The 25078-nt window shown below is 36.6% G+C and overlaps 1 protein-coding gene across 1 annotated transcript in view; it reads left to right on the top strand.

Annotated features, from left to right (window-relative positions):
* TEX11 (testis expressed 11) overlaps window positions 1–25078 on the top strand; it is a 239607-nt gene that overhangs the window by 24317 nt on the left and 190212 nt on the right. Inside the window, exons 4-5 of the mRNA XM_040265735.1 lie at window positions 4288–4372; window positions 9154–9233. Of these exons, the coding sequence (XP_040121669.1) occupies window positions 4288–4372; window positions 9154–9233 (165 nt within the window). The remainder of the gene's footprint in view (window positions 1–4287; window positions 4373–9153; window positions 9234–25078) is intronic.

Raw genomic sequence — 25078 nt, forward strand, 5'->3', positions numbered from 1 at the left:
GCAACTCCATGGACTGTAGCACACTACTACTCCCTGTTCCTCACTATCTCCCAGAGTTTGCCCAAGCTCATGTCCATTGAATTGGTGATGCTATCCAACCGTCTCATCCTCTGCCACCCTCTTCTTTTGCTTTCAATCTTCCCAGAGTGAAGTAAGTCAGAAAGAGAAAGACAAATATCATATATTAATGCATATATATGGAATCTAGAAAGATAGTATTGATGATCCTATTTGCAGGGCAGCAAAGGAGACACACTTTGCTGTCTGTGTCTATGGAATAGACTTCTGGACACAGGGAAGGACAGGGTGGGATGATTTGAGAGAATAGCCTTGAAACATATACGCTAGTATATGTGAAATAGATAGCCAGTGGGAGTTGGATGTATTACACAGAGAACCCAAAGCTGGTGCTCTGTGATAACTTAGAGGGGTGGGATGGGGAGGGAGGTGGGAGGGTTCAAGAGGGAGGGGCACATATATACCTATGGCCAGTTCATGTTGATGTATGGCAAAAACCATCACAATATTGTTATGTAATATTCTCTAAAAAGTATTAATCCAAGTGAAGAATAGCCCTGTTGATATTTTAATAAAGATTATATTAAATCTATATATAAATCTGAGGAGAATGAACGTCTTAAAAATAATGCTGCTATGAACATTCGTTTACAGGCTTTACATATCTTTTAAAAATTTATTTATTTTTTAATTGAAGGATAATTGCTTTACAGAAATTTTGTTGGTTTCTGTCATTTCTTTCCAGTTATGTACCTAAGAGTGAATTTGCTGGTCATATAGTAACTCTTTTATTTTTGAGGAACTGCTGGATTGTTTTCCAAAGTGACTACCATTTTACATTCCCACCAGCAGTGTATGAGTGACTCAATTTTTTCACATCATAAGCAAAATTTATTGTTATCTATTTTGTTATAGTCATTCTAGTGAATGTAAAGTAGTATTTCATTGTGCTTGTTTTATTTTTAATTGTGGTAAAGTATACATAACATAAAATTTACCATCTTAACTATTTTAAAATGTAAAATTTAGTAGTATCAAGTACATTCACATCATTGTACAACCAATTCCTGAACTCTTTTCATCTTGAAAAACTGAAATTCCACACGTGTTAAACAACAACTCCATTTTCCTTTTCCCCAGACTCTGTCAACCACCATTCTGCTTTCTATCTCCATAAGTCTGACTACTCTTGGTATCTCATATGGAATTATAACAGTATTTATTGTTTTGTGACTCTAGGGCGTATGGACTTTAGTAGTTGTGGCATGCAGGCTTAGTTGTCCTGAGAAATGTAGAATCTTCCTGGACCAAGAATTGAACCTGTGTCCCCTGTGTTCGCAGGTGGAGTCTTAACCACTGGGCCACCAGGGAAGTCCATGATCACTGTCTTAAATGACTGAATAACATTCCATCTAGTAGATTTATTGTAATTTGTCTATATATTTCTTTATTACTGAGTGTTTATATTGTTCTTAATTTTTCACTATTGTAAATAATGATATGAGGAACACTATTAAGTACAGAGATTATCCTTTCCATATTTTAGATTATTTCAGTAAAACAATTACTGTGTCAAAAGATAAGAACATTTTTTGAGTCTTTTTACATATTGTTAAATTGCTTTCCAAAACACCAAACTAGGCAACTTCTTTAAGTTGCTTTATTCTGGATGTTTATATTTCCCCCTATATACCATTTGTTCTGGGAAATTTTGAGTCAAATATTAACTCCATGTGCTTTTGATGAAACATATCAAATAATACTTCATGTGAAAGTCATCATTAGGTCAGTTGTGGGATGGGGATACTATGTGAGAGAGATGGGGGTGAGCATGATAGTTAGTGAAATGATGGCCATACCAAATAAATAATCTGTTTAAAGTGGAGCTCATCAGGGAAATTTGAAACCGTAGTGGGGAAAAGTGGCACTGGAGAAAATAAACTAATAAACTAAAATACAATTGTGTACCATTATTGTACACAAACTGAGTTTAAATTTTTTTCCAGTTATTATTCCTCTTAGTCATTTGCTATCAATATGTTTATGATAAGAATGGTAGGTATAACTTTTATTATAGTCACTATAGCACACTGGGAGATTTAGGCCAGAGCTGTGGTATATTGGTCTCAGGCAGTAGTACCACCCAGGATCAACTATTGCCTCTAGAGATCTCTTGCCAGAAACCAACTTATTGCAAATTTTATTCTTGTGACGCTATGAGATTGATTCATTTTTTCATCTGGTTGACTAGGTTCCACCTGATAGAAAGATAAACCCCAAAAGAAGCTACCAAAATCTTTGCTCCCCTTGTTCTTAGAACAGGACATAGTAAAATGAATCTTATTATTTGAATATGTATTCTTTACTTAGCACTTTGGTAGGTAACGTGAGTGCTACATAAATTGAGTAAAATACGATCTTTGATATCAAGAAGCCTAGTTGGGAAATAAGAGTAACAACAAAAACAAAGGATAAATGATACAAAGGTCACTGAGGGTCGGACACGACTGAGCAACTTCACTTTCACTTTTCACTTTCATTCATTGGAGAAGGAAATGGCAACCCACTCCAGTATTCTTGCCTGGAGAATCCCAGGGACTGGGGAGCCTGGTGGGCTGCTGTCTATGGGGTCGCACAGAGTCAGACAAGACTGAAGTGACTTAGCAGCAGCAGCATAATTTAATTGTTCAATTATGTGAAACTTAGTTAATACTGGAATTCAGAGAAGAGAAAGATAATGAAGAATGTAGTGGTTGTTGAAATTTTCATGTATGTTCTTGGTGAGGTTGAATTTGAATTTGAATTACATAAAGATAAGGGGAGGAGGTATATCTGGTGAAGCCAACAGTATGTATTTCTTGTTGTTTAGTCACTAAGTTGTGTCCTACTCTTTGCGGCCCCATGGACTGCAGCATGCTGGGCTCCCCTGTCCTTCACTACCTCCTGAAGGTTGCTCAGACTCATGTCCAATAAGTCGGTGATGCCATCCAACCATCTCCTCCTTTGTTGCCCCCTTCTCCTGCCCTCAATCTTTCCCAGCATCAGGGTCTTTTCCAGTGAGCTGGCTCTTCACATCAGGTGGTCAAATTATTGGAGCTTCAGTGTCACCAACAGTCCTTCCAGTGAATATTCAGGGCTGATTTCCTTTAGGACTGACTGGTTTGTATGAATAAAGGTACACAGATAGGAATGAACAAGTTGTGACAGTGATATAATTACTCTGATGCTAAGTTTTTGGGAGAAAAGGTAAAATGAGACTAGGTTATAAAGGACATATGCTGGAGTCCAGCTTTAGCAGCTAGGGAATCGGCCTGAAGGGGTGAGTGGTGTTGGTGGACAATGATGTAACCTCTGACTCAAGGTCCGGGGCTACATGTTTATTTCAAGCTCCAGGGTTTCTTTTATACTTTGACAAAAGCCTTAGGTTAGAGGTTTGACATTTTTAGTTCCCCTCCCACCCAGATTTATTGTCTCCAGAAATCATTGTTGCCCTACAAACAGAGTTCCTGCTTCAGCTTTACTATCTATTATCTACTTCCTCTTATGTGTCCTATACTTAACTTGTGATTACATTGTAACTCATGCTACATTCCTCAGTTTATTTATCTTTCTAAATCCTGTTTGCCCCTAGCATCTTAAGATCACTATCTCCTAAAAAGGCTTTTAGCTATTAATATCTCTAAAATTCCTAATCTCTATAAGCTATAGTAAAATATGCTAACACTACAACATTCCTTAAACTTTTAGCTTCTAATTATTCTTAATTACTCCTAAACCCTAAACTCAGCAAACTTCTTTTGCCATAAATATTTCCCTCACAAACAGGTCTCAGATAACAATCCTTCCCATGGCCTCAAGCTGTGGCCTATGTACTCATCCTGGAACATTCTTTGTAAAGATCCTTCCTTGAACAAATGTCAACGGTTACTTTATAGTTTATTTTCTGGGCACAACTGCAGAAGGCTTTGTGCTTTCTCATGCTTCTCTCAAGAACAATAAGCACCTTAACATTCTTTCCAGCCAACTCAACTGAAGAAAGGAAAGAACAAGTCAGAATCACAAGACCTAACTCCTTCATCCCGGGACTGTGCCTGTGGGATGAGGAGAGGGGGTTAGGGCCGTGCCTCCATTTTGTTAGTAATGCCTAACGCGGCTCCTGACAGACATGTAAATAACTCACAATAGTCACATAAATGTGAAACATGCAAGAAAGAAAATATCATTGGAGGCAGACAGTATTTTAACTAAGAAAATGTTTCTGTTGCACAGATTGAAGAAATGGCGGTAAACCTGTGGAACTGGGCAATTACCAATAAAATGGATTTGGTGATAAATGAAGAAGAGAAAGCTAAAGGTACGTATACGTTTTGTAACTCATACTATGAGGAATATTCTTATTGTACATCAGATTGTGTTCCTGTAATTTAAATATTTTGATTAGTTCTTAAATGCATATTTGTTGAAAGAAAATTAAACAAAACAATCCTTAGACCGTAGTTTCTCGAGCAAACCCTGCTGTGGTTTTATGATTTTTCAGAGGTTAGCTCTTTTTCATAGAAATTTAAAAGCTTCACTGAAGAAATAGTCTGGTGGTGAACAAAAAAGGTGATTAAAAATGAGGTGGGGAAAATGAGAACTTGAAGAAATATCAAAGGACATGGTTTATTTCTCTGGAGAAGAGATGATCAGAATCTTCCAGATTCTGAAGAACCATCAAATAGTAGGTTCTCTTCTCCATTAAGAAAATAATGAAAAATGTTGCTGTGTGAGGAATTTAGATTGAATAAAAAATCTGTAAAGAATAGTTTCTTCATGAGGTGCATTGATAAACATTGGACTGAGTTACTGAGGAAAATTATAAAAGTTTTTGTGAGAGCAAACAAGAATAACAACAACTAAAAAAAACCCCAAACCATATTCATCTGCTTGGGTGTATTAAATGTGATCCACTGTCTGGCAGAGTATGAGCACTTTAGCTAAATGGGCAGGATCTAGTGTGCTGACAGTTACTGATCTCCAACAAGAATAGTGACAGTTAATGCATTTATGGAAAGTATATTGCCTCGTTAAGGCAACCTGTCAAAAGGTGAATCTCTGTAGTGCTTTGCCTTGTAGACAAATGAATTTTGTCAGTATGCAACAAATAGAATTTAATACTAAATATTTATCTGTATGAATATAAACCAAATTGTATACAACCTCAGTGTACGTATTGGGTACTTAGTGGTTAGTATAGCCAATAATATACTTACTTATTAGCTCACTCTTCTATTAAGATGTTTAGAGAACAGTTCTGTCTCTTTAACTCTCAGATAAATGTTGATACCATTGCTCCTAGAAGGCTTAGATCCTGGAGTTGTGAGGAAGAGTTGGAAATACATCTGTGGGAGAAACCTACTGCACAGATGAATTGTGTGATGTTAAAATGGGTTAATTCTAAACTCCTCCCATTCTTCATATCAAGAGACACTGCTTTGGCTGTTTTTCACTTCTTGCCCAATAGTGGGGATTTGGTAGATGAAGTGGGAGCTGCATCCCTAGGACCTTTGCTAATGTACTGACTCTGCAGTTCTTAGATATTTGGGTGCTTGTTATGTGTACAGTATTTTTAAGATACAGTGGAATACAGGATGTAGTGCAGGAAGCATCTGGTTTAAAAAAATTTTATTTCCAAAATACGTTGATTGGTTGGAAGATATTTTGTCTCAAAAACAAATTCAATGTGCCTGGATTACGTTATGTGATCAAAAAAATCATTAAAGATTTATGCACTGTAATTTTTTATTATTGGGAAGGATTATGGAACAATGGACAGAAATGGGAAAGCGAGAAGTAGAGGAATGACTTGTAAACTTTAGTTTTTGACCTGTTTTATTTGAGGTGACAGTACAGTTAGAGATGTGAAACTGGAGCTTGTGTGAAAGGTTGGGCTGCCTATAGATTTGATAGTTACTCACATGGAGGTGATTGTTGAAGCCACACAAGTTGTTGAATTCTTGGAGGGAGAAAAGAAAGAACAGTGGTTCTTAAATATTCATATAAATGAGAGTCCCTTATAGAGCCTTTTTCAAATACAGATGCTGAGGCCCCATCATTGGAGGTTTTGATTTTGGGGTTTAGGAGGAATTCTGGGCATGTCTATAATTTGTAAAAATTTCTTAGGAATTTTCATGCACAGCAAATTTTAAGAACCAGTGGTGTTGAGAGAATAGAGTAGTGAGATTTTAACCTTAATTCTTCTAGTTAAGTAAAAGAAGTAAAAGAGCAAGGATAGGAGACATAAAAGGAATAGTCAAAATGTTCTAGAGGAGACTCACTATCCACTTCAGTTCAGTCACTCTTGTTTCTGACTCTGCAACTCCATGGACTGTAGCACACCAGGCTTCCCTGTCCCATCTCCAACTCCCAGAACTCGCTCATACTCATGTCCCTTGAGTCAGTGATGCCATCCAACTATCTCATCCCCTGTCATCGTCTTCTCCTGCCTTCAATCTTTCCCAGCATCACGGTCTTTTCCAGTGAGTCAGTTCTTCACATCAGGTGGCTAAAGTACTGAAGCTCCAGCTTAACATCAGTCCTTCCAGTGAATATTCAGGACTGATTTCCTTTAGGACTGACTGCTTTGATCTCCTTGCAGTCGAAGGGACTCTCAAGAGTCTTCTCCAACACCACAGTTCAGAAGCATTTATTCTTCGGTGCTCAGCTTTCTTTATAGTCCAACTCTCACATCCATACATGGCTACTGGAAAAACCATAGCTTTGACTAGATGGACATTTGTCGGCAAAATAATGTCCCTGCCTTTTTATATGCTGTCTAGATTTGTCATAGATTTTCTTCCAAGGAACAAGTGTCTTTTACTTTCATGGCTGCAGTCACCATCTGCAGTGATTTTGGAGCCCAAGAAAATAAAGTCTGTCCCTGTTTCCATTGTTTCCCCATCTATTTACCATGGAGTGATGGGACCGGATGCCATGATCTTAGTTTTTTGAATGTTGAGTTTTAAGCCAGCTTTTTCACTCTCCTCTTTCACTTTCATCAAGAGGCTTTTTAGTTCCTCTTCGCTTTCTGCCATAAGGGTGGTGTCATCTGCGTATCTGAGGTTATTGATATTTCTCTCAGCAATCTTGATTCCAGCTTGTGCTTCATCCTGCCCAGCATTTCACATGATGGACTCTGCATATAAGTTAAACAAGCACTACCCACTTATTGAGTACATACTCCTTTATAGGGTTGTCAAACAATGTTATGGCAGGCAGTAGGTAAAAGGGACAAGGTAAGACTACAGAATGAAAATACCAGGCACATTATTCTTGAAGATTTAGAAAGGAATCAATTAAAGCTAAATAAACAGGACAAATAAAGAATTCACAAGTGCCAGCAGATGTAAATCTATGTTTTGTGTAAAGTTAGAGATGTGAGAAAAAAATCTTTTGTTTTGTGTAAAGTCCGTTAGCAAGCACCTAACCAGGATATTTATAGTATAGAGGCCCAAGAACAGGCTGATGAGAAGATGAGGATAGAACAACAACATCAAAGAAAACATCTTTATACTGAAATAGCATTCTGTCTTAGCCTCAGCTGCCTTTGGTCAGAAGGCTTAATGGTGATAATTATACACACCTGGATCAAGAAGGTAGGCCTGGAGCAAAGTTCTTAGACTAAGACATTTCCCACAGAGGGGCACTGCTTCATGCTGAACTAGGATAGAGTGAGATGAAGGAAGTGGTATTTTTCAAAAAGGTTATCATCATTGGGAAATGTTGCTGTAAAGCTAGGGAAGCTGATCTTTGTGAGTGCAGCTTTAGTAAAATGATAATGAAGCCTAACAGATTGTAGGACGTTAGGGAAAGGAGGGAGTAGTAATAAAATTGAGATAGTAGGTCATTCAGTTCATGAAATTTTGAGACTTTTCTGGTGGTCCTTGTTAAGAACCACCTTGCAATGCAGGGGACACGGGTTTGATCCCTGATCGGGGAACTAAGATCCCACAAGCCTGCACCACAACTAGAGAGACCACATGCCTTAAACAGAAGACCCTGACTGCTGCAATTAAGACCTGTTGCAGCCAAATAAATTAATTTTTAAAAAAGTTTGGCAATGAGAGGAAGAGGTGAAATGGGAAGGAAGCTTGAAGCACAGTGGGGTTAGTTGAATTTTTTCAAAGAAGGGAAATGGATATATTTGAAGGTAGAGGGGAAGGAATAGAGAGAAGCACTGAAAATATCTTGGGAGAGGGGAAATAATTGAGAGATCAGGGTAGTTGAGAATACTGAAAAATTAGTAAACTTTGAAAAAAAGAAACATTTTCAAAACTGGAAATGCAAGACAATGTAAATATATGTTTATAAATTATTTTACTGTAAGTTTTTTTCCAGAAACAAATTAAATTTGTTGAGGGAATGAACAAATTTTACATTTTGTGATGGTTAATAAAAATTTGATTACTTCAATTACCCTGTAATTTAAGCTGGGCAAATCCCTTTTTTATTGAAATTTTAATTAAAATGATACTAGCATAGATACAATGGCTGCAGGGTTTTAAAAATATCAAGGCAATTAGTTCAGTTATATGTGGAGTTATCTTTGTAAATCTGGGTATGTTTTATGATGAAAGAAACCACACAAATAAAAAGGTTACAGTTATTCAGGCTTTCCTATTTTCAGGGTAAATTAACTGTACAACAAAGATATCTGTAGTTTCTAAGTTATGCCTCAAGAACTTTACCTCATCTGAAGAAAATAATGTATTTAGGAAGTTTCCCATTTTAGGAGAATAATCTTAAAATAGTCTAATATTCAGAAATTTTGTCAGATGTTGAATAGCTTTAGATTTCAATTCTACTTAGAATTTTCCTGCTGGCATGGTGCATACAACAGCATCATATGAGTCTTTGGGATTTAAGACCTGCAGAAATTAAAATTTGAAAATATCTGTTTGACTTAAGCAAATTATTTATTTGGTAATTTTCAGGTCATCTACTTTTGGTAATTGATCTTTTAAAAAGGGCTTTAAAAGTCTTATTTTTAACAACAAATATGATTTTACTTCACTTCTCTTTTCTCTTTATAGGTGTATATAAAAGGAGAATGTTTTGTGTTTATGGGTATCTAATTACTGAATTACTGTTTTGCAGTGCGGCATGTTGCTTGTAAGTTGATTTACATGTGTGAACACCCAGATGCTACAGAAGAAGCTATTCAAAGACAAATTTTGGTAAGTCGTAATTAAATCAGGAAAGGGCACATGCAGTGAGATAGTCATCACTCCTGTGAAGATGGTTGAATTTAGTGTAAACATGGAAGAGGTGTTATATCCTTTAGTTCTGTCAATGTTGTTGTTATTCAGTCTTTAAGTTGTTTGACTCGTTGTGACACCATGGACTGCAGCAGACCGAGCTTCCCTGTGCCTTACTATCTCCTGGAGTTTGCTCAAACTTGTGTTCATTGTTAGTAATGCCATCCAAGCATTTCATCCTCTCTTGCCCCGTTCTCCTCCTGCCCTCTGTCTTTCCCAACATCAGGGTCTTTTCCAGTGAGTTGGTTCTTTGCATCAGGTGGCCAAAATATTGGAGCTTCAGCTTCAGCATCAGTCCTTCCAATGAATATTCAGGGTTGATTTCCTTTAGGATTGACTGGTTTGATTTCCTTGTTGTCCAAGGGATTCTTAAGAGTCTTCTCCAGCACCACACTTGAAAAGCACCAGTTCTTCAGTGCTCAGCCTTCTTTATGGTCCAACTCTCACATCTGTACATGACTACCATGTACATGGAAAAACCATAGCTTTGACTATACAGATGGACCTTTGTTGGCAGAGAGATGTCTCTACTTTTAAATATGCTGTCTAGGTTTGTCATAGCTTTTTTCCAGAGGAGTAACCATCTTAATTTCATGGGTGCAGTCACCTTCCACAGTGATTTTTTTAACCCAAGAAAAAAAAAATCTGCCACCGTTTCTACTTTTCCCCCATTTGTTTGCCATGAAGTGATGGGACTGGATGCAATGACCATAGCTTTTGAATGCTGAGCTTTAAGCCAGGCTTTTTATTCTCCTCTTTCACCTTCACCAAGGGCCTCTTCAGTTCCTCTTTGCTTTCTGCCATTATAGTGGTGTCATCTGTATATCTGAGATTGTTGATATTTCTCCTAGCAGTCTTGATTCCAGTTTGTGATTCATCCAGCTTGGCATTTCACATATTGTACTCTGCATATAAGTTAAATAAGCTGGGTGACAATATACAGCCTTGATGTACTCCTTTCCTAATTTTCAACCAGTCCTTTGTTCCATGTCCAGTTCTAACTGTTGCTTCTTGACCTGCATACAGGTTTCTCACGAGACAGGTAAGGTGATTTGGTATTCCCATCTCTTTAAGAATATTCCACAGCTTGTTGTGATCCACACAGTCAAAAGCTCTAGTGTAGTCAGTGAAGCAGAAGTAGGTGTTTTTCTGGAATTCCCTTTTTTTCTGTATGATCAAGCAGATGTTGGCAATTTAATCTCTGGTTCCTCTGCCTTTTCTAAATCCAGCTTGAACATCTGGAATTTTTTGGTTCACGTACTGCTGAAGCCTAGCTTGAAGGATTTTGAGCATTACCTTGCTACCATGTGAAATGAGGACAATTGTATGGTAGTTTGAACATTCTTTGGTATTACCTTTCTTTGGAATTGGATGAAAACTGACCTTTGTCAGTCCTGTGGCCTCTGCTGAGTTTTCCAAATTTTCTGACATATTGAGTGCAGTGTCATCTTTTAGGTTTGAAATAGCTCAGCTGGAATTCCATCACGTCCACTAGCTTTGTTCATAGTAATGCTTTCTAAGGCCCACTTGATTTCACATTCCAAGATGTCTGGCTCTAGGTCAGTGACCACACACACCATTGTGCTTTTTTGTGTAGTTCTTCTGTTAATTCTTTCCACCTCTTCTTAATCTCTTCTACTTCTGCTAGGTCCTTGCCGTTTCTCTCTTTTATTGTGTTTATCTTTGCATGAAATGTTCCCTTGGTATCTAATTTTTCTGAAGAGTTTTCTAGTTTTCCTCTTTTTCTTTGGCTTGTTCACTCAAGAAGGCTTTCTTTTCTCTCCTTGCTGTTCTCTGGAACTCTGCATTCAGTTGGGTGTATCTTTCCCTTTCTCCTTTGCCTTTCCCTTCTCTTCTCAGCTATTTGTAAGGCCCCCTCAGACAACCACTTTGTCTTCTTGCATTTCTTTTTCTTGGGGATGGTTTTGGTCACCATCTCTTGTACAGTGTTACAGACCTCTGTCTACAGTTCTTCAGGCACTCTGTCTGTCAGATCTAATCCCTTGAATCTATTTCTCACTTCCACTGTATAATCGTAAGGGATTTGATTTAGATCGTATCTGAATGGCCTAGTGGTTTTCCCTACTTTCTTCAATTTAACTCTGAATTTTGCAATAAGGAGTTCATGATCTGAGTCATAGTCAGTTCTCGGTCTTGTTTTTGCTGACTGTATAGAGCTTCTCCATCTTTGGCTGAAGAGAATATAATCAGTCTGATTTCGGTATTGACATCTGGTGATGTCCATGTATAGAGTTGTCTCTTGTGTTGTTGGAAGATGGTGTTTGCTATAACCAGTGCATTTTCTTGGCAAAGCTCTGTTGTCCTTTGCTCTGCTTCATTTTGTACTCCAAGGGCATACTTGCCTGTTACTCCAGTTATCTCTTGACTTCCTACTTTGCCTTCCAGTCCCCTATGATGAAAAGGACATCTTTTTTGGGTGTTCTAGAAGGTGTTGTAAGTCTTCATAGAACCGTTCAACTTCAGCTTCTTTGGCATTTAGTGATTTGGTCATAGACTTGGATTTTTGTGATATTGAATGATTTGCCTTGGAAACAAACAGAGATCATTCTGTCGTTTTTGAGATTGCTCCCTAAGCACTGCATTTCGGACTCTTTTGTTGACTATGAAGGCTACTCCATTCCTTCTAAGGGATTCTTGCCCACAGTGGTAGGTATAACAGTCATCTGAATTAAATTCTTCCATTCCCATCCATTTTAGTTCACTGATTCCTAAAATGAGTGTTCACTGTTGCTATCTCCTGCTTGACCATGTCCAATTTACCTTGATTCATGTATCTAACATTCCAGGTTCCTATGCAATATTGTTCTTCATAGCATTGGACTCTACTTTCAGTACCAGACACATCCACGACTGAGCATTGTTTCTGCTTTGGCCCAGCCTCTTCATTCTTTCTGGAGCTATTTCTCTGCTCTTCCCCAGTAGTACATTGGACACCTGCTGACCTGGGAGTCTCATCTTCCAGTGTCGTATGTTTTTGTCTTTTCATACTATCAATGTTACTTTCATAATAATTATATCTATTACCATTAGAGGTCTCAGTAGTACTGTAGTTGTTAGTACAGTGATTCAGTGGGCTAAATGTTGAACTTATAATTCAGGATTTATGAAAAGTAATGAAAGTAGTCAAAAGTAATAGTTTTCTACTCCATCCCTTTCTATCCTGTCTTGCTCCCTATAAGCAATTATGTTTTTAATGAAAAATATTTTTCCCAGTATTTTAAAACAGTATTTTATTGAAAAGCTCAAATGTACACACAAAGTAGAAGATATAGTATGATTCCCCTATTTACTCATCACTCAGCTAGAGTAATCATCAACTCACCACCACTCTTGTTTATTCTATATCTCTCCTAAGCAATCCCATGGATTATTTTGAAACAAATCCAAAAAAATATTATTTTGCCCATAAATATTTCAATACATGTCTCTTTAAAGACAAGATTTTTTTTTCCAAAAAACCCTACCTATTATTATATCCAATAAAATTTAATAAGGATTTTTCTAAAATCATAAAATATCCCCCTCCCTGCAACTTCTCACACTTATCCTCCTCCACCCTGCTTCTTTCCAGTTGGTTTTTAGAATCAGCATTAAGTTTGCACCTTGTACTTTGTTAATATATTCTGTAGTTTCCTAAATTCTGCATTCTGATAACTACATCATAAGTGTATTGTTTTTCCAGAAAACTAGTAGTTAGATTTAGAAGCTTGATCTGATTCAGGTTCATTTTTGTCAAGAATAATTCATCAGCGGTATGGTGTACTTCCATCAGGAGGCAGTAATGTCTGTTGTTTCTCTTCTGTTGTGTAGTGCCCTTTGATGATTGTTACCCCTAGGTCCATTATTTCTGTGGAGATTTGCATATTCTAACTCTGTATTCCTTCTTTGTTTATTAACTGGAATAGAGAGAAGCTTTCATAAATGATTTGGTCACTCTGAAGTATACTTTGTCTGAGAAAGTTGTGACTCTTCCCCTTTATTTAACAGTTTTCAGAATAATGAGTTGGTTCTCTAACATCCTTTAATGATGACTTAAGTGTTTTTTTAAAATATTTTGAATTCATGGGTTTTAACATACTTAGTGACTTTCAATCCTTTGTAGTTATTATTATTACTGAAGCACAGTGTCCTACTTTTGGCTAGTAGGAGCCTCTTTAAGTGGTCCTGAGTCTTTTGGCATGAATGCAGCAGTTTTAATAGTTTTATTTGGTTTCTGATATGACAAGTTATCCAGGTTTGTCTTGTATAGTTCCTGCTCTAGAACTGGAATCAGCCATTCCTCTGAGGAGCCCTGTTTCCTTTTAGTGGAGAGTGTTATTTAGAAATAAGAGTTGGATGTTACAAGTACTCATTGCTATTGCATTGGCATTGTTTCTAGACCTTTTAAGTTGACAGAGTTATGAAGTACATTTTTTTAAAAAGAAAGTACATAATGAGTTCATACTGATATTTCCAATTGCTATTTAGGATTATAGTGTTTTACTTAGCTTCTTTTTTTTTAAACTTAGTTTCTTGATTTCATATTTGTGTCTCTGGTTCTAAAAATCTTGGGGCTAAACATTAATATAATGAATAACCTCTTTTATCCTAAAAATTATTTTTATAACAGTTTCAGAATATACCAATATCAATATTATTACAAAGAATGTTTTCTAAAAATTGTTAGGAATTTTTTTGCAGTTTTGTTCTTAAAGGTATATCCCACTAGGAATGTACAGTCAAAATATTGTTTCAGTATCATTAAAATATTATTTTAAAGTTATGTCAAAAATTCCTTTATGATTATGCTGTCAACTTGATACAGTTAGATTTATTTGCTTTTATTTGCTTTTGATTTTTGTGATTGCTTCCCTCTTACCCATTTTGATTTAATGTTGTTTTATAATTATGTAAAATATTGACATGGTTCTGAAGTCAAGTTAAATCTACTAAAGGAACTATCTTCAGATAAGTCTAGCTTCTATCTCTGTCTTTTACACGCTGTTCCCTCCCTTCCCCTGTAGATAACTATTTTGTTTATTTATTTTTTATCCTTTTGATTGTAGTTAAGTTGCTAAGTCATCTCCTTGTGACTCATGGACTGCAGCACACTAGGCTTCCCTGTCCTTCACAGTATCCCAGAGTTTGCTCAGATTCATGTCCATGTCCATAGAGTTGGTGATGGTATCTAACAAATCCTTTGATAGACATGTGTAAGTATGCATGTGTGTATGTATATAAATATGTATACAAACATTTTTGATAAACACATGTATGTATGCCTGCATGTACACATGTATTTTATTGAAGCATTATTTATAGTATTAGTTTCATGTGTACAACATAGTGATTCAGTATTTTTATAGATTATACTCCATTTAAAATAATGGCCATATGGCCCTTTGCTGTACAATATATCTGTGTTGCTTATTTATTTTATATGCAGTAGTTTGTATCTCTTTATCCCCAACCCCTTTTTTGTCCCTTCTTCCCTCTCACCACTGGTAACCACTAGTTTCTTCTCTATATGTATTTGTTTGTTTTATCTTTTAGATTCCTCGTGTAAGTGATAGCATAGAATATTTGTCTTTCCTTTTGGTTTTAAAGTCTTCCCTGGTGGCTCAGATGGTATAGCATCTGCCCACAATGCCGGAGACCCAGGTTTGATCCCTGGCTTGGGAAGATCCTCTGGAGAAGGAAATGGCAACCCACCCCAGTACTCTTGCCTGGAAAATCCCACGGACAGAGGAGTGTTGTAGGCTACAGCCCATGGGGTTGCAAAGAGTTGGACAACTGAGCAACTTCACTTTCACTTTCTTTCTTTTGGTTTTAAAATAGAGCAAATAGGTATTCATACCTATTTATCTAAGAATATCTTACCTGTTTATCTAAGAATACTTATAAGAATATTCTTATCTATTTATCTAAGAATATCTGTTTATCTAGGAACCTGCCCCAAGGCTCTTAGATAGTTGGTAACATTCCATATGTATACTTTACTCCACCATTTTTTGGAAAATAATAGTTTACTTTATTCTGAGATCACTACAGTTAACTTTGATTACTGTATTCTTGCCTGGAGAATCCCATGGACAGAACTTGGTGGGTTGTAGTCTTTAGGATCGCAAAGAGTTGGACATGACTGAGTGTGCATGCTTATGATTTGTTGTTGTTCAGTCGCTCAGTCGTGACTGACTCTTTGAGACCCCATGGACTGCAGCATGCCAGGCTTCCCTGTCCTTAACCATCTCCCGGAATTTACTCAAACTCATGTCCATTAAGTCAGTGATGCCATCCAGCCATCTCATCCTCTCATCCCCTTCTCCTCCTGCATCAGGGTCTTCTCCAATGATTTGGCTCTTCTCACTAGATGGCCGAAGTATTGGAGCTCCAGCTTCAGCATCAGTCCTTCCAGTGATTATTCAGGACTGATTTCCTTTAGGATTGACTGGTTGGATCTCCTTGCAGTCCAAGGGACTCTAAAGAGTCTTCTCCAACAGCACAGTTTGAAAGCATCAGTTTTTTGGTGCTCAGCCTTCTTTATGGTCCAACTCTCACATCTCTATATGACTACTGGAAAAACCATAGCTTTGACTATATGGACCTTTGTCAGCAAAGTAATGTCTCTGCTTTTTAATATGCTGTCTAGGTTGGTCATAGCTTTTCTTCCAAGGAGCACACGTCTAATTTCATGGCTGCAATCACCATCTGCAGTGGTTTTGGAGCCCAAGAAAATAAAGTCTGTCTCTGTTTCCATTGTTTTCCCATCTATTTGCCATGAAGTGATTGGGACTGGATGCCATGATCTTAGGTTTTTAATGTTGAGTTTTAAGCTAGCTTTTTCACTCTCCTCTTTCACCTTCATCAAGAGCCTCTTCAAGAGTTCCTCTTCACTTTTTGCCATAGCGGTGGTGTCATCTGCATATCTGAAGTTACTGATATTTCTCCCAGAAATCTTGATTCTGACTTGAGCTTCATCCAGCTCAGCGTTTCACATGATGTACTCTGAATATAAGTTAAATAAGCAGGGTGACAGTATATAGCCTTGATGTACTCCTTTCCCAATTTTGTACCAGTCCATTGTTCCATGTCCAGTTCTAACTGTTACTTCTTGACCTGCATACAGGTTTCTCAGGAGGTAGGTAAGGGAGTCTGGTATTCCCATTTCTTGAAGAATTTTCCACAGTTTGTTGTGATCCACACAGTCAAAGGCTTTATCATAGTCAATGAAGCAGAAGTTTTTCTGAAATTCTCTTCCTTTTTTCTGTGATCCAGTGGGTGTTGGCAATTTGATCTCTGGTTCCTCTGCCTTTTCTAAATCAGCTTCTACCATTTGGAAGTTCTCAGTTCACGTACTGTTGAATCCTAACTTTAAGTATTTTGAGCATTTCCTTGCTAGCATGTGAAATAGGTGCAATTGCACGGTAGTCTGAACACTGTTACATTACCCTGATTTGGGATTAGAATGAAAACTGACCTTTTCTAGTCCTGTGACCACTGCTGAGTTTTCCAAATTTGCTGGCACATATAGTGCAGCACTTTCACAACATCATCTTTTAGGATTTGAAATAGCTCAGCTGGAATTCCACTAGCTTTATTCATAGTGATGCTTCCTAAGGCACACTTGGACTTAACACTCCAGGATGTCTGGCTTTAGGTGTATTTTTTTATTTATTTAACTTTTCCAGCCATACATATACATGTATCCATTTTCCCCCAAACTCCCCTCCCATCCAGGCTGCCACATAACATTGAGCAGATTTCTATGTGCTGTAGGGTAGGTCCTTCATTTTTATTTTTATTTTTACCCAACTTAACATTATATCCTAGAGATCACTCCATAGCAGTATATAGACATATTCTTTATTTTTTTAGCTACATGGTATTATTCAGTTGGTGCATGTACTTTATATTCAACCCGCCCTCTTTGATGGACATTTGGGTGCTGCAATGAAATGCCTTGTGCGTGCATCTTTTCCTGTTTTTAAGGGTGTTACTCATAACCATTTTTGTTTTTGTCATGTTTACTTCCATATATCTTAATCATATGCTTGTATCACTGTATTAGTTTGGTAGGCTGCCATAAGAAAATACTATGGAGCGGGTGGTCTAATCAATGGGAATTTATTTTCTCACAATTCTGTCAAAAATCATGATCTAAAATCAAGTTTAAGATCAGGGTGTTGGAAAGTTTGTTTTCTTCTGAGGCCTCTTTTTGGATTGCAGATGGCTGCTTTTTGGCTGTGCCCTCTGTGTGTGCACATCCCTGGTATCCCTCTGTGTATCCAGATTCTTATAAGGATACCAGTCAGATTGGATTAGGGCACAACTTAATGGTATCATTTTAAATTCATTTTGTTAAAGGCCCTATCTTCAAATACAGTCACATTCTGAGGTACTGGGACCTAGGGCTTCAACATATAAAGTTTTGGATGGGGAGGGGGGTTCAGTTCAGTTCAGTTCAGCCTACAGTAATTAATTCTTGACTCATCAGCTTTACATATTGTCTGTTTCTTATACAGAAATACTACATATACTTTGTTTCACAGATATGTGAAGATTTATCTCATATTACATATTGCCTCCCTGACTCTGCCTTTCAGTTTTTGTTAGTTACATTATACTCTTTTTGATTTATGTTAATAATTATTATTTAAATTTAAATTTATTTTTTTATATTTAAGTATTTATTTCTTACTCCAGTTTTGGAGAGTATATATTTTTTAAATTAATTAATTATATTTTTGGACTGTGCTAGGTCTTCAATGCTATATGCGGGCTTTATCTAGTTGTGGTGAGTAGGGGTGCTACTCTTCTTTGCTTCTCATTGTGGTGGCTTCTCTTACATGGAGCACAGGCTCTGGGCAAGCGGGCTCAGTCGTTATGGTGCATGGCCCAGTTGCCCCATGGCATGTGGGATCTTCTCAGACCAGAGACCAAACCTTGTACCCTTCATTGGCAGGCAGATTCCCAACCACTGGACCACCAGGGAAGTCCCAGAGAGTATATCTTTACGTTCAACTCTGTGAGGATATTAGTATCTTATCATTCTCTTTCCCTTTCCTCATCATTAATCTTCCAACTTCAGTTACATCTAATGTTTGCATTTTTGGCTTTATTGATTTCAAAGAATGGTAACTAAAAGCATTTTATTGATTGTGACTGCTATTTAATTCTGTGGATAATAATGGTATATCTGTTTATGTTTTCATCTATTAGCTGTCCTATTTCCTCAGGTATTCTGTTTCTTGCGTAGTGCGTTGTCCTTTCATATTACTGGTTTCCCTCAAAAATTTGGTGATTCTTGCTTATATTTGATTTGAGAGTCCTTGATAGTTTTCTGTGAATAGCGTGTCACACTATTTACTGTAACCTGAGTCCAATAACTGATTGAGAATTAGGAGCAGAGATTCTGCATTGACCTGTGTTGTCAGCCATCTGGAACTTTACTTTTTTCTAGTCTAAGTGATCATACTCACTGTTCCTTTCTGAGGAGGAGGGGAAAGTCTTTTGGGAGTGAAGCCTACTGCCTGATACTCCTACTGTTCACATCCAGAATGTTTCTGTATTTTGCATTTTTGTGCATTTTAGCATGTAGGTTTTTGCCCCAGTCCATTTGCTATTTTTCAGAGGTTCTTCATAATTTCCAATGAACTAAAAATACTTTGTTTTTTCAGGACTATTATTAATATGAAAATATGCATATATTAATATTATTTCTAGAAAAATATAAATTCCTAGAAATGATATATATGATCTGTATCATAATATATATTTATATGATATTAAATGTCATTTCTAGTATATCATAGTATATACTATATATACATATCATTTCTAGGGATTTGTAATAAAAGGGGTGGCTATAGTGTATACTCAGTCCTCCATCTTGATTCAGTTCTTGTTTGCTTTCACAGTATTTGTGCATATTACTCATCAACTGTTTATTTAGATGTCTTTCAGTTATAATAGTGTGAGCTTCTTTGGGGTGCCTGGCATGTAATGGATATATAATAAGCATTTGCTGAACTAAGAAAATTTTTGTTAGAGATATAATCAAATATCAGATCCCAGGTATGTTGACTTATAATCTAGCGTTTATCATAGAAAAATTTCTTCAAGTATGTGAGGCATTAATTTTTAGAACTTTCTATTCTTGTTTATCCCAATGTTTTCTTTTCATATTTCTTAGAAGATGTATTTTCAAGTCTATTAATTTTTTATTATTGCTTTTAAGACCATTTTTCTTTAATTATGGAGTTCCATGCAGAACATAGGATTCTAATAAATGCTGTTACTTTGTTGTTTTCTGAGGATTACACTACTGAATCCGGACAGAGGATTAAATATTTTACCCAGTATAATCAGCCAATTTAGAAGAAGTGTGAATTTTTAAAATTTATTAATTTTTAATTGGAAGATACTTGCTTTACAATATTGTGTTGGTTTCTAACATACATCAGCATGAATCAGCCATAGGCATATGTATTTCTCCACCCTCTTGAATCTCCCTCCCACCCCATCCAACCCTTCTACATTGTTACAGAGCACTGAATTTGAGCTTCTTGCATCATACAGCAAATTCCCATTGGTTATCTGTTTTACATATGGTAATGTATATGTTTCAATGCTATTCTCTCAATTTGTCCCACTGTCTTTTTCCCCCCACCGTGTCTACAAGTCTGTTCTCTATGTCTGCATCTCCATTGCTGCCCTGCAAGTGGGCTCATCAATGCCATCTTTCTAGATTCCATGTGAAAGTGAAAGTGTTAGTTACTTAGTCATGCCTGACTCTTTGTGACCCCATGGACTGTAGCCTTCCAGGCTCCTCTGTCCATGGAATTAATTCTTCAGGCACGAATACTGGAGTGGGTTGCCATTCCCTTCTCCAGGGGATCTTCCCAACCTTCCTGACCCAGTGACTGAACCCAGGTCCCCAGCATTACAGGCAGATTCTTTACTGTCCAAGCCACCAGGGAAGCCCTAGATTCCATATATATGCATTAATATACTGTATTTATCTTTCTGAGTTATTTCACTCTGTATAATAGGCTCTAAGTTCATCCACCTCATTAGGACTGACTCAAATGTTTTCCTTTTTGTGGCTGAGAAATATTCCATTATATATAGATACCCAAACTTCTTTATCCATTCATCTGTCAATGGATATCTATGTCCATTGTCTTAGCTATTGTAGATAGTACTGCAATGAATATTGGGTGCTTGTGTCTTTTTCTGTTATGGTTTCCTCAGGGTATATGCCCAGTATTGAGATTGTTGGGTCATATGGTAGTTTTATTCCTAGTTCTTTAAGGAATATCCATACTGTTCTCCATAGTCACTGTATCAATTTACATTCTCACCAAGAATACAAGAGAGTTCCCTTTTCTCTACATCTTCTCCAGCATTTATTGTTTTTAGATTTTTTGAAGATGATCATTCTGATTGGTGTGAGGTGACACCTCATTGCAGTTTTGATTTGCATTTCTCTAATAATGAGCAACGTTGAGCATCTTTTCGTGTGTTTATTAGCCATCAGTATGTCGTCTTTGGAGAAATGTCTGTTTAGATCTTCTGCCCACTTTTTGTTGAGTTGTTTGTTTTTCTGGTATTGAACTGCATGAGCTCCTTGTATATTTTAGAGATTAATGCTTTGTCAGATAGCTCATTTGCAATTATTTTCTCCCATTCTGAGGTTTGTCTTTTCACCTCATTTGTAGTTTCCTTTGTTGTGCAAAAGCTTTTAAGTTTAATTAGGTCCCATTTGTTTATTTTCATTTTTATTTCCATTACTCTAGGAAGTGAATCATAGAGGATTTGCTGTGCTTTATGTCAAGGAGTGTACTGTCTATGTTTTCCTGTTAGGAGTGTTATAGTTTCTGGCCTTACATTTAAGTCTTTAATCCATTTTGAGTTTATTTTTGTGTGTTGTGTTAGGAGGTGTTCTAAATTCATTCTTTTACATGCAGCTGTTCAGCTTTTCCAGCACCATTATTGAATAGGCTGTCTTTTCTCCATTGCATATCCTTGCATCCTTGGTCAAACATAAGGTGCCCATATGTGCGTGGGTTTATCTCTGGGCTTTATGTCTTGTTCCATTGATTTGTATTTCTGTTTTTGTGTCAGTACCATATTGTCTTGATGACTGTAGCTTTGTATAAAGTCTGAAGTCAGGAAGGTTGATTCCTCCAGCTCTGTTTTTCTTTCTTAAGATTGCTTTGGCTATTTGAGGCCTTTTGTGTTTCCATGTAAATTATGAAATTTCTTGTTCTAGTTCTGTGGAAAATACCATTGGTGGTTTGTTAGGGATTGCACTGAATCTAGATTGCTTTGGGTAGTTTAGTCATTTTCACAATGTTGATTCTTCCAGTCCAAGAGCATGTTATATCTCTGTGTCATCTTGGATTTCTTTCATCAGTGTCTTATAGATTTCTATATACAGGTATTTTGTCTCTTTACATAGGTTTACTCCTAGATATTTTATTCTTTTTTTTTTTTGCAGTAGTGAATGGGATTGTTTCCTTAATTTCTCTTTCTGATTTTTCATTGTTAGTATATAGGAATGCAAGGGATATCTGTGTATCTTTTATTCCAATCTGCATTCCTTTTCTTTCTTTTTCTTCTCCAACTGCTGTGACTAGGACTTCCAAAACTATGTTGAATAATAGTGGCAAGAGTGGGCACTCTTTTCTTGTTCCTGATTTTAGAGGAAATGCTTTCAGTTTTTCACCGTTGAAAATAATGTTTGCTGTGGGTTTGTCATATGTGGCCTTTAAATGTTGAGGTATGTTCCTTCTATGCCTACTTTGTGGAGAGTTTTTATTATAAATGAGTGTTGAATTTTGTGGAATAGCTTTCTCTAGATTGTTTTTTTTTAATCTTTCAGTTTGTTAATATGGTATATAGCATTGATTGATTTGCATATACTGAAGAATCCTTGCATCACAGGGATAAAGCCCACTTGAACATGATGTATGGTCCTTTTAATGTTGTTGGATTCTGTTTGCTAGAATTATGTTGAGGATTTTTTCATATATGTTCATCATTGATATTGGCCTGTAATTTTGTTTCTTTGTGGCAACTTTGTCCTTTGTCTGGTTTTGGTATCAGTGTGATGGGGGCTTTGTAGAATGAGTTTGGGAGTTTTCCTTCCTGTGCAATTTTCTGGAAGAGTTTGAGGACAATAGGTATTAGCTCTTCTCTAAACTTTTGGTAGAATTTGCCTGCGAAGCCATTTGATTCTCGGCTTTTGTTTGTGGGAAGATTTTTTTTTTTAATTACAGTTTTGATTTCCATGCTTCTGATTGGTCGCTTCATTTTTTCTGTTTCTTCCTGATTCAGTTTTGCCAGGTTATATTTTTCTAAGAATTTGTCCATTTCTTGGAGGTTGTGTGTTTTATTGGCATAGAGTTGCTTGTAGTAGTCTCTTGTGATCCTTTGTATATCTGTATTGTCTGTTGTAATTTCTTTTTCATTTCTAATTTTATTGATCTGAGTCTTCTCTTTTTTTCTTGATGAGTTTATCTAATGGTTTATCAATTTTGTTTATCTTTTCAAAGAACCAGCTTTTTAAAATACAAATTTATTTATTTTAATTGGAGGTTAATTACTTTACAATATTTTATTGATTTTGCCATACATCAACATGAATCTGCCACGGGTGTACACGTGTTCCCCATCCGGAACCCCCCTCCCACCTCCCTCCCCGTACCATCCCTCTGGGTCATCCCAGTGCACCAGCCCCAAGCATCCTGTATACTGCATCGAACCTGGACTGGCAATTCATTTCATATATGATATTATACATGTTTCAATGCCATTCCCCCAAATCATCCTACCCTCTCCCTCTCCCACAGAGTCCAACAGACTGTTCTATACATCTGTGTCTCTTTTGCTGTCTCGAACCAGCTTTTAGATTTATCTTTGCTATTGTCTCCTTCATTTCTTTTATTTCTACTCTGATCTTTATAATTGCTTTCCTTCTCCTGACTTTGGATTATTTTTGTTCTTTTTCTAGTTACTTTAGGTTTAGGGTTAAGTCGTTTATTTGATGTTTCTCTGGTGTCTTGAGGTAGGATTCTGTTGCCATAGACTTCCCTCATAGCACTGTCTTTACTGCATCACATTGGTTTTGAGTTGTTGTGTTTTCACTGTCATTTACTTCTAGGTATTTTTTGATCTCGTTAAATTCTTTGGTGACCTCTTAGTGATTCATAAGTGTATTATTTATCCTCTGTGTGTTTGTGTTTTTATATTTTTCCCCATAGCTGATATCTAATCTTATAGCATTATGGTCAGAAAAGATGCTTGAAATGATATCTGTTCTTTAAAATTTACCAAGGCTTGATTTGTGGCTCAGATGTCATCTATCCTGGAGAATGTTCCATATGCACTTGAGAAAAAGTACAGTCTACTGTTTTTGAATGAAATGGCCTTTATATATCAAGATATCAATTAGGTCCAACTGGTCCAATGTATCATTTAAAGCTTGTGTTTCTTTATTAATGTTTTGTCTGGATGATCTGTCCATTGGTGTGAGTTGGGTGTTAAAGTCCCTCACTATTACTTTGTTACTGTTGATTTCCCCTTTAATATTTGGTAACATTTGCCTTCTGTATTGAAGTGCTCCTATGTTGGGTACACATATATTTATAATTGTTATATCTTCTTGGATTGATCCCTTGATCATTATGTAGTGCCCTTGTTTGTCTCTTGTAACAGTCTTTCTATTTTATCTGATATGAGTATTGCTGCTCCAGCTTTCTTTTGATTTCTATTTGCATGGAATATCTTTTCCAGGCCCCTCACTTTCATTCTGTATGTGTCTCTAGATCTTAAGTGGATTTCTTGTAGACAGCCTATATAGGCATCTTGTTTTTATATCCATTCAGCCAATCTGTGTCTTTTGGTTGGAACATTTAATCCATTTATACTTAAGGTAATTATTGATATGTATGATCCTATTACCATTTACTTTATTGTTTGTGGTTTGTTTTTTTAGTCCTTTTCTTTTGTCTTATGCTTCCTGCTTAGAAAAGTTCCTTTAGCATTTGCTATAAAGCTGGTTTGGTGGTACTGAATTCTCTTAACTTTTCCTTGTCTGGAAAGCTTTTGATTTTTCCTTTGAATATGAATGAAATCCTTGCTGGATAGAGTAATCTTGGTTGTAGGCTTTTCACTTTCATCACTTTAAGTATATCCTGCCACTCCCTCCTGGCCTGCAGTTTCTGTTGAAAGATCAGTTTTTACAGGGATCCCCTTGAATATTATTTGTTGCTTTTCATATTTGTTCTTTGTGTTTAATTTTCATTAGTTTGATTGGTATTTGTCTTGGTGTTTTTCTCCTTGGGTTTATCCTGTATGGGACTCTCTGGGTTTCCTGGATTTGGGTGGCTATTTCGTTTCCTATGTTAGGGAAGTTTTTGATTATAATCTCCTCCAGTATTTTTCCTACCCTTTCTTTTTCTCTTCTTCTTCTGGGACCCATATAATTCAAAGGTTGGGTATGCATAACGTTATCCCAGAGGTCTCTGAGACTGTCTTCTTTATTCTGCTGTGCTTCAGTTATTTCCACCATTTGTCTTCAGCTCACTTATTCATTCTTCTGCCTCAGTTAGCCTGTTGTTGGTTCCCTCTAGTGTATTTTTAATCTCAGTTATTGTGTTGTTCATTGCTGATTGTCTCTTCTTTATTTCTGCTAGGTCCTTGTTAAACATTTTTTTTTAAAAGTTTGTTGTCATTAATGATTGTTGAATTTTATTGAA

This window comes from Oryx dammah, unplaced genomic scaffold (genome assembly GCF_014754425.2).
Source record: "Oryx dammah isolate SB20612 unplaced genomic scaffold, SCBI_Odam_1.1 HiC_scaffold_23, whole genome shotgun sequence".
In the NCBI taxonomy this organism is placed as follows: domain Eukaryota; kingdom Metazoa; phylum Chordata; class Mammalia; order Artiodactyla; family Bovidae; genus Oryx; species Oryx dammah.